This window comes from Penaeus japonicus, unplaced genomic scaffold (assembly GCF_977035675.1).
Source record: "Penaeus japonicus unplaced genomic scaffold, GWHDUDI00000001_assembly GWHDUDI00000021, whole genome shotgun sequence".
Classification (NCBI taxonomy): domain Eukaryota; kingdom Metazoa; phylum Arthropoda; class Malacostraca; order Decapoda; family Penaeidae; genus Penaeus; species Penaeus japonicus.
This window is the reverse complement of record NW_028234423.1, coordinates 24,002,697-24,016,535: the sequence shown is the minus strand read 5'-3', so window position 1 is coordinate 24,016,535 and position 13,839 is coordinate 24,002,697. Positions and strand designations below refer to the sequence as shown.

Sequence of the window (13,839 nt, the reverse complement as noted above, 5' to 3'; positions counted from 1 at the left end):
CCCACCGTCATGTCCCTCATCATCATCTTCGCCTTCATCCTGCAGTTCTACTGGACAGTCATATCTTTCAACCTCGCCAGTGGTGTGTCCGGCTCCTCGACCACTACCACGACCACCACAACTACGACCACCACGGAGGCATCGCGGGTCGTTGCCGAGGCCAACGTCGCCTCCGTCGCCACAGTGAGGACACAGACGGTGACTCCCGCCCCCGCGCCAGAGTGGAGATACCTGGTCCGCGACTTCGACCTGCCGAAGTGGGTCCGCATGCAGAAGCTGGACGTCAAGGACTCCGGCGTGCAGTATCGGAAGACCCGGAGCGCCCCGCTGCAGCGCCCCTGGATACAGCCGCGCAAGAGCCGCAGCCGGGTCACCGATGGAGACTACTGGCCGAAACAGCAAGAGTGGCTGGAGGAACTCCACTGGGGCGAGGACCATCGCTGGCCGCCGACGACCACCGAGGAGGCGCCACAGACAACGACGGATCCGGCCGAAGAGCGGGGCGAGGACACGGATGTCCCGGCGCACCACACCGTTCCTCGCCCCGCCGAGACGGATGTCCCATGGGCGGCCTCGGGGAATGAGCCCGTCAGGCACCCCGGCGGCCACGGTGGCATCGGACGCCCGCAGATGCCCATCGACTATGACGTGGACACGTCGCTACCGAAGCCGCTCGATCTGTCGTCACACCGTCTGGTCCACTACCCTCTGGACGAGAGCGGCGTGAAGATGGAGGGCGCGGCGGCCGACCTGCTGCACGCGGCCGAGCGATGGGGCAACCGCCTCAAGAACTGGCACGTCCTGGGCAGGGACGGCGCCGAGATGGTGACGCAGGCCGTGCTCATGATGCGCTGCGCCATCGGAAGCGTGGGCTTCTGCGCCAAACTCGACCATTACTTCCGGCGCCAGCACGACCTCAACCTCGCTGCTGCAATGATGAACGACCACCGTAACAAGGAGCAACCCTCGTACGACTACGACAGTTACTACGAGGCACCGGACTACGACTACCGCGACTGGCACCCGAAGGTAAAGAAGGTGTCCAAGGACCGCGGGCCGGGGCGTCTGTACCAGCCGGAGGTGGTCGAGGAGCAGAAGAAGACGGAGGAAGACGAAGACGCGGACGCCAAGGACCAGCTGCAGCGACGCCACGACCAGCATCAGGTCGACCAGGACGACGACACGCAGCGCCAGGACCAGCGGCTGACGGAGAGCGGAAGTCTGATGAAGAAGTCGTGGAACATCTACTTCTTCATGTCCGTGATGGCCGTCCTGGTGTTCCTGATGGACGCCTCCTACCGCATCCTCCGCCTCGTCAGCGTAGGGGCGTCTCGGGCCTTCCACGACCCCCACTACGACCTCCTCGCCACACTGTCGGCGGCCATCCGGCGTTGGGACGACCAACCCCACGATCTCTACTGATCCGTGTCTTCAAGAATCAGCGATCAGAGCGAATACCTGAATTAACCTTAGAACGCGCACAGGAACAAACAATGACGTTTAAACGCACGTAAGCCTAGTTACTCCCGTGTACGCGTGGCCGTAAACACTAACGCAAGAGGCAAGGGTCGCGCAACAGAAGGCCACGCCAGACAAATGTTTTCGGCAAAGAAATATTCATAGGAAGCCAGACAGCGGAGATGATTTCTGGCTTTACAGTGAGTGCGCGCGCGCGAGGTGGCGTCTTCGATGGTAGACGCGAACGTGTGAAAATAAATTGTTGGATGAAAGATTTATCCACCGCGACAGGACACGAAAGGAAGACGTAGGGGCTGACATGATCGCCTTTTGAGTGGAAGTGAGATTCATGGGACTCTTAACTGTTAAGAGATGGCAGTTGATAGTGTTATTATTGTTGCTGTTTTGTGTTATTGTCATTTTATAGGCTAGATTTGTTTTTCTTTCTTTTGCGAGTTCCAAGTTGCATCGTATGAATTTATTTGTATGCAGAAAGGTATATATTATATTTTCATAATTGTTGTATCATGATTACTGATCATATATACATAAATCTATTATATATATATATATATATATATATATATATATATATATATATATATATATATATATATGTATGTATGTATGTATGATGTAGGTATATATATGAGATAATTCAGTCATACCTTTCTACATTTGTCACAATTAACTTACTAGAATACTATAACTCCGAGGAGATTTCAACGCCGCTAATAAGTAGATAGTGATCGTACTGCTGCCTTTGCTTAATGTTGACATGTTTCTTGTCATTTGAGATTAGCAACAGGATAGTTAAAATATTATGTTATGTAAACAGATTATCATCATTATTTGCTATTGTTGATATTATTATTACCATTTATTATTGTTATTATTATTACTATTACCATTTATTATTATTGTTAATATTATTATCATCGTTATTATTATTATTATTATTATTATTTGGTTGCATCGGAATTAGCATCACCATAAGCTTACAAAATGCAGAGTAATTTATGATCGTCCTAACTGTAACTTATCATTGTCATTGGCATTATTAGAAATAGTGTGTGTTTAATGTAGGGTTGAGTTGCATCATACTATTTTCTTCATTTTGTTTCTCTTAAGAATGTTTTGATATCTTTAAAGTTTATTGAAGACTGTTGTAGTATATGTGTTATTTATGCTGTTTTTTTTTCATTGTTTAGTATTGGCTGTTGTTAGAACTGTTACATTTGTTATTATTATGTATGTTTGTTATTGGTATTTTTGTTATTATTGTTGTTTTGATTATTATCATAATTCTCATTATTAGTAGAAGTATTGTTAATTGCTATTACAACTGCATTACTATTTTTCTTATTATGCTGTTGATGATTATTTTTTTTTATTATTATTATTGTAATGATTACCATTAATATTATTAGATTGTTATTTTTATTGATATTATTAATGTTGTTTTTGCAAATGCCACTGTTATCATTTGTTATTATTATTATTATTATTATTATTATTATTGATATTATGATTATTTTTTCTACATTAAGTTTCAGTCGTTGTGCATTTTTTTTTTTTACCATTGGTTTGTGTTTTTTATGACATACATTATATTAATTTTGCTTAAGCTGTGTTAGTGCTTTGCTTTCACCGTTCGTGACAACAGATGTGGAACTACCTTTTTTTCAACCCCCCCCCCCCTCTCCCACTCCCACTCTCATGAATGTAAATGAAGGCGACGTCGCTCTGACCTCTGATCCTGCTCTTTTGTGTTTTATTTCTCTTCTTTTCTCTGTCTTTTTAAGTCTTCGTGATATATATATTTTTTCTAGTTTACATTTTTTTCGTTTTTCATTTCTTTGTTGTTGTTGTATTTATTTTCTTTTTCTCTTTGTTTTCTCTGCGTTGCTGTTTATTCTCTTGAGTTGTTTTCGTTGTCTGTTAGCTGCTTCTTCTCGATCTCTTTATGTCTCCTCTTTTCTTCTCGCTATCTCTCTCTTTCAATTTTCTTTTTCGTTTTTTTCTACGTCCCGGTACGCCTTTTGTTTGGGCTTTGTGGATGTTTTTTATCATTAGTATCTCTCTTCTCTTGTTTTCCTCTTCTTCCTCTTCCTTTCTCCTCTCCTTCCTCTTCCCCTCCCCTTCCACCTATCCATTCATCTTGTTCTTCTTGTTCTTCTTCTTCCACTTTTCGCTCCCCCTTCCCCTATTCCTTCCTTCTTTTTCGTCTTCTTCTTCTTCTTCTTTCGCCTTTCGCTCCCCCTTCCCCCATTCATAAATTCTTCTTCTTCTTCTTCTTCTTCTTCTTCCACCTTTCGCTTCCCTTCTTCCCCTTTCCTTCCTTCTTTCTCTTCCTCTCCTTCTTCTTCCACCTTTCGCTCCCCTTCCTCCCTTTCCTTTCTCCTTTTTCTTCTTCTTCTTCTTCCTTTTCCGCCTTTCGCTTCCCTTCTCCCCCTCTCCTTCCGTCTTGCTCTTTCTCTTCTTCTTTTTCTTCTTTCTCTTCCTCTTCCTCTTCTTCCTCTTCCACCTCTTTCACCTTTCTCTCCCCCTTCCCCCATTCCTACCTTCCTTCTTTTTCTTCTTCAATTTTGTGTCCCCTTTATCTGGTTCTCAAGTTGTTGTCATGAGCTGTTTATTAGATTTTTCCCCTTTTTTCTCCAGTTGTTGTATTTTCCCTTTATTGATTGGGCGTTCATTTGCATATTTGTTCCCCGCGGACCATTGCAATATTGATTATTCTAGATGTTAGAGCTACGCTTTTTATGTAGGATTTTGTTTGTTTGTTTTTTTATATGTGAATTTAACTGTATCGGTTTACGAAGAGCGTTTTTGTATATGTAAATAAATTTTGCCATATTATGTTTAATCGATTTCTTGTGCTGAAATATATGTATGCTTTTTTGCGCGCTTTTTGAAAAATCAATTGTTGCCAATGTGATATTGCTTTCGCAGCTTAGCAGTGTTGCCATGTGCGTGCTTATTGTAGATGCAATAAAATTAACCGCCTTAACTGGTGCTTGTCTGATTCCTTATGGGGTTAAAGGGGGGAAGAATTGATGGTTGTTGACGGAGTGGAATTTTTTTTTATTAATCCAAAGGGAAATGTCTGGAAATGGTGATCTTGAGAGAGGGATTCTTTTATTTATTTTCTGCTCCAACTGTGTGTGTTGTTTTATTATTAGATATATTATTTTCATTATTATTATCATTATAATCACTATCATTACATATACATATCTAATGATAAAAATGGTATTGATATTAATAATATATATACGCATTAAATGTATCATAGATGGTATCAACACCATCCTTATTGCAGTCAGCTTCGAAACCTACCATCGTTATCCTGCGTCTCCTTTTTATGTATTTCTTCTTGTCTTCCCTTTCCACGGTGAGACGCGGAGCTTAGCCCTCCTTGCGATTAACCCTGCCTTGCAATGTTGCAGGGAAGAGTGTTCCGGAGATGCACTTCGGGTGGTGAGGGACTCGGCGGGACCGGGAAATGGGAAAATCTGATACATGGGAAGAAAATCGGAAATAGCTTTAATAGCTTTATTATGAGTCTTCCGGAAATATTGATGCGATTCTGGTCTTTACGGACAACATAAATGGAGTGGGTTTTGAGCGGGGGAGCGGAGAGGGGGAGGGGGGGAGGCGGGGAGGCATTATAGCAAAAAGATCACAACTACATAAAGATAAAGTGAATAGGTAATGCTTGAAAGAGTGGCGCAAGTATGTGTAACCCTATTTGTGTTTGCAGAGTGTCTGTGTGTGTGTGTGCATCTGTGTGTGCATGCGCGTGTGTTGAAAGCCGTCCCTCCACCCCCACCCCCAACATCACAGGCCTACTCACTCCACCCCCTTAGGCCTACTCACTCACCCCCCCCCCTCACCCCCTCCACCACAGGACTAATGAAACGAGCGCTCGCCCCGTTCTCGCGTATCCGCAAGTGATTAGTGCTGAGAGTTCACGGGCGACGCTTCCGAACGCGCCATAATTAACGTAATATAATATTTGTCACACCTTTACCTCCTCCTCCTCCCCCCCCCCACGGTGTGGAAGGAGGGGATCCTGTCTCTCTCACTCCCTTTACCCCCCTCCCCCTTGGTCTCTCCCACGCCGTCCTGCGCGCCGACAGGATTTGCGGAGGGGGAGAGGGAGGAGTATGAGGAAGGGGGAGGGGGGGGGAGAAGAGGAGGAGGTGGAGTTAGATGTGGAGGTATAGAAGAAGAAGAAGGAAGAGGGGATGGAGAGGGAGAGGGGGAAGAAGAGAAGGAGGAGGGGAAAAGCAAAGGGGGAAATAAGTGCGATGATTTCTTGATTGGGGAATATATATATATGTATATATATATATATATATATATATATATATATATATATATATATATATATATATATATATATATATATATATATATATCTTGATTGGGGAATATATATATATATATATATATATATGTATGTATGTATGTGTGTTTGTGTTTGTGTTTGTGTTTGTGTTTGTGTATATGTATATGTATATGTGAGAGAGTGCGCGCGTGCGTGTTTGTGTGTGTGTTTGTGTGTAATTTTGTTACTTCTTATATAAGCGTTTATTTGTAAGACTCCTGACTTAAGTGAAATCACATAAAGCAAGTGCGTTGACTTGACAAATTATAGTAATATAAAGGAGAATGTCTTTTCGCCCACTTTCCTGGTATGTTTTCAAATCCCTCTTCAAATGATCAAATCATCCAAGATTAGACAATTGAAGATGATCTTATACACCCAGTAATTGTCTCCCAACGACTTGTTACCCTTTCTTCCTATCTAAACTCAAAACGTATCTTAATCTCAATTGAATGATTTAATTATCTTAAGATAACTCGTATTTTTAGTTCCACGTTTTTTTTTTTCTTTCGTGTCTTAATCATACTTAGAAACTTAATCTTCAACAAAGCCTATTAGACGTATCCTAATCATGATTAAAAAAAAATGGGATAAAACATATATTCATCGTATGTGACTCATAATTTAAATCTAGAAAAAATAACATACGATATGAATTAACTTCAAAGTACGAAGTTGCCGCCAAAAGAAACGGTACAAAATCTTTCGCGGGCTTTTGAACCGTCATGCGCAGGGGTTCGTTTCACAATACCTTTTGTTTCATAGTCAGCTTCAGGTAGTGTTCGAAACTGTTTACTCATATGCATGACGGGGCAGTCTTTAAAAGCTTTTGCAAGTTGCATGACCTAGAGAAGTTAACGATAATGGTTAGAAGAATAGAATGATATTAATCTTCATGATAACATTTGATACTTAGAGATAAAGCAGGGTTTTTTTGCATGACGTTGAAATGTCATACACCTGTTAATTTAACATGCTGAATGATAAGTAAATTTATAATGGCAACAATAAGAATAAGAATGATTCAAAAAATAAAACTAGGGCAATAGTTCTTTTTAAGTTGCGTTGCAGTATCATAAGCCTCTTTATTTTTTTCTGAGCTATTGAGTAAAGAATAAACCTGTTATTTTCATTAGTTACCCAACTTTATCTATAACAATAAGAATAAGAATAACCATAATAATCATGACGATGACGAGAAAACAAAGAAAGATCTTTCGGGGAGGGTGCGTGATGTGCGAAAGTAAATCGTAATCTTCGTTCGGGTGGCTGATCAGACCAGGGGACTTAACTACCAGAAAGGTATCAATAAAGGTAACAGAGTATCTCGTTACTTGCTTCTCTTGGCTCTTCCTCGTGCCGGGTGGGATAGGGCCGTCGGCGACCGTTAATAGAGAAGTGGCGTGTTTGTTGTTTCCGTTTGTTTTCCTGCGGGACTGCTTCGTCAAACTTCCTTTTTTTTTCTTTTATTATTCTGGTTTTCTTGTTTTCTTCAAATAATGCGTCCCTCTTTTCTTTTTGTTCTTCGTGTTCTTTGGATTTTATTAATTTTCCTCCTCCTCCCCCTCCTCGCTTTCCTCCTCCCTTTCTTCCTCCTCCTCCTCTTCTCCCTTCCTCTTCCTCCTCCCCCTTCTCTTCCTCTTCCCCTTTCTCTTCCTCTTCCCCCTTCCCCTTCCCCTTCTTTTTCTCTTCCTCTTCATTCCATTTCTTTCGTCTCTCTTCTCCCATCTCCCTCTCCCTTTCGTTTTTCCCTTCCTATTACTACTACCACTGTCCTTTTCGTGTAACGCTGCCGCTGTTTCACTTATGTGCTCGTGTGTGTGCTTTTGTGTGTGTGTGTGTGTGTGTGTGTTCCAGTGTTTGTGTGCACCATTAGCGAAGGTGGAGAAGCAGTTGATTACTAGATCCTACACAATTTAGCCCCCGCAAACACATACACACACATGGGAAAGAGAGAGAGAGAGAGGAAGAGGAAAGGGGAAGTTATCCGGCGGACACGATTTGTGCGTGTCTCCCCTGCTTAAGGAAAACGGAACGGCGCAACCGCACAGCCGCGACCGGACCGCAGGCATGGGAGCCTACTGTACACACGGGCAAACGTACATCCAATATGTTCATGTATATGTTAAGAGGATATAACGGGGTGCGGTTCCAGTCTACCCCTTTCGGTGGTATGGGGAGGGGGTGGGGGAGAGGGAGGGATGGGGAGGGATCATGCGCGCGCGCGTATACGCCGGTACGAAATGGCGGTTTTGCCGCGCCGCAAATTTGATTGGTTTCTGATATATTTATTTCTTGCTAAAGATTTTGATTTGGAAGAAATGGAAGAGAAAAATGTATTTCTATATTTTATGGAGTTTAATATATTTGAAATATTATCCCTTCATATTTGATTCACTCTGATTAATGATGCAATAAAATATGATTAGTATTGTATTTTTTTCTGTTAACATCAGTTCGCTGTGAACGAAATTTTAAAGGGGGAATTTGGGTGGTATTGATGGCGAGTTTGAATGACAGTGAGAGAATAGAAAGAAAAGAGGAAGATTGTAAAAATGAAATTGATACGTTGAGCAAGGAAAGAAAGAAAAGGAGAAATTAGGGAGATAGAGGAAAACTGAGGGAGCGAAAAATGGGAGAGTGAAAGGACGATGAGCGAAAGAAAAAGCAAGAAAATATGATAAGAGAAAAAAGACTTAACACAAGGAAAAAGAGCCAAGAAGGAAAATGTGAGAGAGAGAAAAAGAGGAGAGGAGAGGGAGAGAAGGCGAGAGAAAAGTAAGAAAAAGATAGAAAGAGACACGAAGGAGCGAATAAGAGAGAGAGACGGGAGAGATGGATAGAGAAAAATATAAAAAAAGATAGAAAGAGACACGAAGGGGCGAATGAGAGAGAGAGAGAGAGAGAGAGAGAGAGAGAGAGAGAGAGAGAGAGAGAGAGAGAAAAGAGACGTGGGAGGGGGGGGAAGGAGATTAAGCAAAGACGAAAGAGGCGAGGCAGAAAGGGGAAGCGAGCGGGCGCAGCCGTAGAGAGATTAATGGCCGTGTGCATACCTTAGGAAGCCGTAAGAGTCGTAAGCGTACCGCGCGACGGCGTTCGGAATAGAGCCTCCTTCTTCTTTTTTTTTTTTTCTTTTTTTTTTTTCTTTTTTTTTTTTTGTTGCTGTTGTTAATGGGGGGAGGGGTGTTTGTGGTGGCGTTTATTATTTTAATGTTTTTTTTTTTCGTTTTTTCTTTTTTTCTTTCATCGTGTCGTTCTTTATTTTTGTTTGGGACTGTGACATGTCGTTATTGAAAATTACATATTTTTTATTAGCAATAACAGGGTCATCTCTATCTTTTCTTCTCGCACTCTCTCTCTTCCACTTCCTCCCTCCCCTACCTCTACCCCCATCACCATTATCTTACTCTCCTCTTTCTCATCTTCCATCAACTCCTTCATCTCCTTCTCTTCATCTTCATCTCCCCTCCCTCTACCCCTCTATCCCTCCCTCCCTCCCTTCGTCCCTCCCTTCGTCCCTCCCTTCTTCCTTCTCTTGCACTTCCGTTGCCAACCACACGGCGTCCATTACCCTATCGGAAGAGCGCCACCGACGGCCCTTTTCCCCCACCGACGGCCCTTTTCCCCCCCACCGACGGCCCTTTTTCCCTCCACCGACGGCCCTTTTTCCCCACCGACGGCCCTTCCCCCCCCCCCCACCGACGGCCCTTTTTCCCCACCGACGTATTTCTATATGGGAGCCTACTGTACACACGGGCAAACGTACATCCAATATGTTCATGTATATGTTAAGAGGATATAACGGGGTGCGGTTCCAGTCTACCCCTTTCGGTGGTATGGGGAGGGGGTGGGGGAGAGGGAGGATCATGCGCGCGCGCGTATACGCCGTTTTGCCGCGCCGCAAATTTGATTGGTTTCTGATATATTTATTTCTTGCTAAAGATTTTGATTTGGAAGAAATGGAAGAGAAATGTATTTCTATATTTTATGGAGTTTAATATATTTGAAATATTAATTTGATTCACTCTGATTAATGATGCAATAAAATATGATTAGTATTGTATTTTTTTCTGTTAACATCAAACGAAATTTTAGGTGGTATTGATGGCGAGTTTGAATGACAGTGAGAGAATAGAAAGAAAAGAAAAATGTGAGCAAGGAAAGAAAGAAAAGAAAATTAGGAGATAGAGGAAAACTGAGGGAGCGAAAAATAAGAAAATAAAAAAGAGCCAAGAAGGAAAATGTAAAAGAGGAGAGGAGAAAAAAGATAGAAAGAGACACGAAGGAGCGAATAAGAGAGAGAGACGAAAAAAAGATAGAAAGAGACACGAAGGGGCGAATGAGAGAGAGAGAGAGAGAGAGAGAGAGAGAGAGAGAGAGAGAGAGGAGGGGGGGAAGAGATTAAGCAAAGACGAAAGAGCGCAGCCGTAGAGAGATTAATGGCCGTGTGCATACCTTAGGAAGCCGTAAGAGTCGTAAATCTTTTTTTTTTTGTTTTTTTTTTTTTTTTTTCTTTTTTTTTTTTTTTGTTGTTGTTAATGGGGGGGGGGTTGTGGTGGCGTTTATTATTTTAATGTTTTTTTTTCGTTTTTTCTTTCTTTTTTTCTTTCATCGTGTCGTTCTTTATTTTTGTTTGGGACTGTGACATGTCGTTATTGAAAATTACATATTTTTTATTAGCAATAACAGGGTCATCTCTATCTTTTCTTCTCGCACTCTCTCTCTTCCACTTCCTCCCTCCCCTACCTCTACCCCCATCACCATTATCTTACTCTCCTCTTTCTCATCTTCCATCAACTCCTTCATCTCCTTCTCTTCATCTTCATCTCCCCTCCCTCTACCCCTCTATCCCTCCCTCCCTCCCTTCGTCCCTCCCTTCGTCCCTCCCTTCTTCCTTCTCTTGCACTTCCGTTGCCAACCACACGGCGTCCATTACCCTATCGGAAGAGCGCCACCGACGGCCCTTTTCCCCTCTGCCGACGGCCCCTTTTTCCCCCCCACCGATGGCCCTTTTCCCCCACCGACGGCCCTTTTCCCCCCCCCACCGACGGCCCTTTTCCCCCCCCACCGACGGCCCTTTTCCCCCACCGACGGCCCTCCCCCCCCCCCCACCGACGGCCCTTTTTCCCCACCGACGGCCCTTTTCCCCCACCGACGGCCCTTTTCCCCCCCACCGACGGCCCTTTTTCCCTCCACCGACGGCCCTTCCCCCCCCCCCCACCGACGGCCCTTTTCCCCCACCGACGGCCCTTTCCCCCCCCCCCGCCGGCCCTCCCCCCCCCCCCGACGGCCCTTTTCCCCCCCCCCCGACGGCCCTTCCCCCCCCCCACCGACGGCCCTTTTTTCCCCCCGACGGCCCTTTCCCCCCCACCGACGGCCCCTTTCCCCCCCCCCACCGACGGCCGTTTTTTCCCCCCCACCGACGGCCCTTTTTCCTCCCCACCGACGGCCCTTTCCCCCCCCCCACCGACGGCCCTTTTTCCCCCCCGACGGCCCTTTTCCCCCACCGACGGCCCTTTTTTCCCCCACCGCCGGCCCCATCCCCCCCCCCCCACCGACGGCCCCCCCCCCCCCCCCACCGACGGCCCTTTTTTCCCCCACCGACGGCCCTTTTTCCCCACCGACGGCCCCTCCCCCCCCCCCCACCGACGGCCCTTTTTCCCCACCGACGGCCCTTTTCCCCCCGCCGACGGCCCTTTTCCCCCACCGACGGCCCTTTTCCCCCACCGACGGCCCTTTTTTCCCCCCACCAACGGCCCTTTTTCCCCACCGACGGCCCTTTTTCCCCCCCACCGACAACCCCTTTTCCCCCCCATCGACGGCCCTTTTCCCCCACCGACGGCCCTTTCCCCCCCCAGACGGCCCTTTTCCCCCACCGACGGCCCTTTTCCCCCCCACCGACGGCCCTTTTCCCCCCCCCCCGACGGCCCTTTTTCCCTCCACCGACGGCCCTTTTCCCCCCCCGACGGCCCTTTTCCCCCCCCCCGACGGCCCTTTTCCCCCCACCGACGGCCCTTTTCCCCCACCGACGGCCCTTTTCCCCCCCACCGACGGCCCTTTCCCCCCACCGACGGCCCTTTTCCCCCACCGACGGCCCTTTCCCCCCCCCACCGACGGCCCTTTTCCCCCACCGACGGCCCTTTTTCCCCCCCACCGACGGCCCTTTTCCCCCATCGACGGCCCTTTTCCCCTCCACCGACGGCCCCTTTTTCCCCCCACCGACGGCCCCTTTTTCCCCCTACCGACGGCCCTTTTCCCCCACCGACGGCCCTTTTCCCCCCCACCGACGGCCCTTTTCCCCCACCGACGGCCCTTTTCCCCCACCGACGGCCCTTTTCCCCCCCACCGACGGCCCTTTTCCCCCACCGACGGCCCTTTTCCCCCCCCACCGATGGCCCTTTTCCCCCCACACCGATGGCCCTTTTCCCCCCACCGACGGACCTTTTTCCCCCCCACCGACGGACCTTTTTCCCCCCCACCGACGGACCTTTTTCCCCCCCACCGACGGACCTTTTTTCCCCACACCGACGGCCCCTTTTTCCCCCCACCGACGGCCCCTTTTTCCCCCCACCGACGACCCCTTTTTCCCCCCACCGACGGCCCCTTTTTCCCCCCACCGACGGCCCTTTTCCCCAAATCGACGGCCCTTTTTCCTCCCCACCGACGGCCCCTTCCCCCCCCCCCCCACCGACGGCCTTTTTTCCCCCCCACCGACGGCCGAGCGAGAGACGCCTTCCCTTCACCTCGCCTCACGATCGCAGTCCGAGCCGTTTCCGTCGCTACCGCCATCACCGCCGCCACCGCCGTCACCTCGCTTCCGACCGTAAATCTGCGGACGGCGTGAATTACTCGCTCGTGCGCTATTTGCATGCCGTTTGCGCTCGTTCCGTCGCGTCGGCCGGCTCGTTTCGTATCGGCGGTTAAAGGCCCGGCCGGTTGCAGGTGCGGAGCGTTTACGAGAAAGACGGCGGCGTTGTGTATGGCGCCGGTCTGCTCTCGAAGGGGGACCGGTGGCTAGAGGGGGGGGGGACGGACCTGAAATTAGTACTTTATTATTATCATGATCATCATCATCACCATTATCATCAATATTTTTTTTGATTATCGTCGTCATTATCGTTATCATCGCGACTGTTGGAATTACTAATTATCGTTAGTAGGCATGGCAGTGCATAAGCGTGTCGATTTTTTCCCTCCAATTTTGAATCATGCGCGGGTTCCATATTCTTTTTTTCCGTTTTTTTCTCATATTTTTGTGCGTAGGTCATATATTATATCACGTCTGTTTGTATAGTTCAGGCAGTGATGTTTGTATATATAAGGAAAATTAGGATATTATGATATAAAATATGAATAGTGCGAAATGATTCTGCTGTTAATGGTAAGAACCAAACCATGGTAGCAGGAAAGGTTATTGTCATTATCACTATCACCATCTATTATTGTTGTCATTATCCTCGCTCAAATCACCACTACGGTTATAATCAATTATGAATTACTTTTCTAATCCAGTTCATTCCTTCTCAGATGTGGTTGGAACGGTGGTGGGCGTGTGGGCGGAGGTTGGCCGATGGAGTCTCACGCCCACGGAATTGTCTCAGTTCCTGGCGCTGTTCAAGGCACCGAACCCGCCCCTGGTGAGTGACCGCTTGTCTTTTGTCGAGGTGGTGATTCGTCTACTGACTGCGAAAACTTATTGTGATATATATATATATATATATATATATATATATATATATATATATATATGTATATATATATATATGTGTATGTTTATATATACAAAATATATATATATATATATGTACATAAATATATATAAGCATATACATAAATATATATATATATATATATAGATATATATATATATATATATATATATATATATATATATATATATATGTGTGTGTGTGTGTGTGTGTGTGTGTGTGTGTGTGTGTGTACATTTGCAGTTCTTTTAACTTATTTATTACTGTTTTGCAACTATT

At 46.1% G+C, this 13,839-nt stretch overlaps 1 protein-coding gene across 3 annotated transcripts in view; it reads left to right on the top strand.

Moving 5' to 3' along the window:
- The window catches only part of mv (lysosomal-trafficking regulator mauve), a 113,426-nt gene that overhangs the window by 76,025 nt on the left and 23,562 nt on the right, over positions 1 to 13,839 (top strand). For all 3 annotated transcript variants that reach the window (XM_043013300.2, XM_043013298.2, XM_043013299.2), the window contains exon 11: positions 13,379 to 13,488. In XM_043013300.2, coding sequence (XP_042869234.2) covers positions 13,379 to 13,488 — 110 coding nt within the window. The remainder of the gene's footprint in view (positions 1 to 13,378; positions 13,489 to 13,839) is intronic.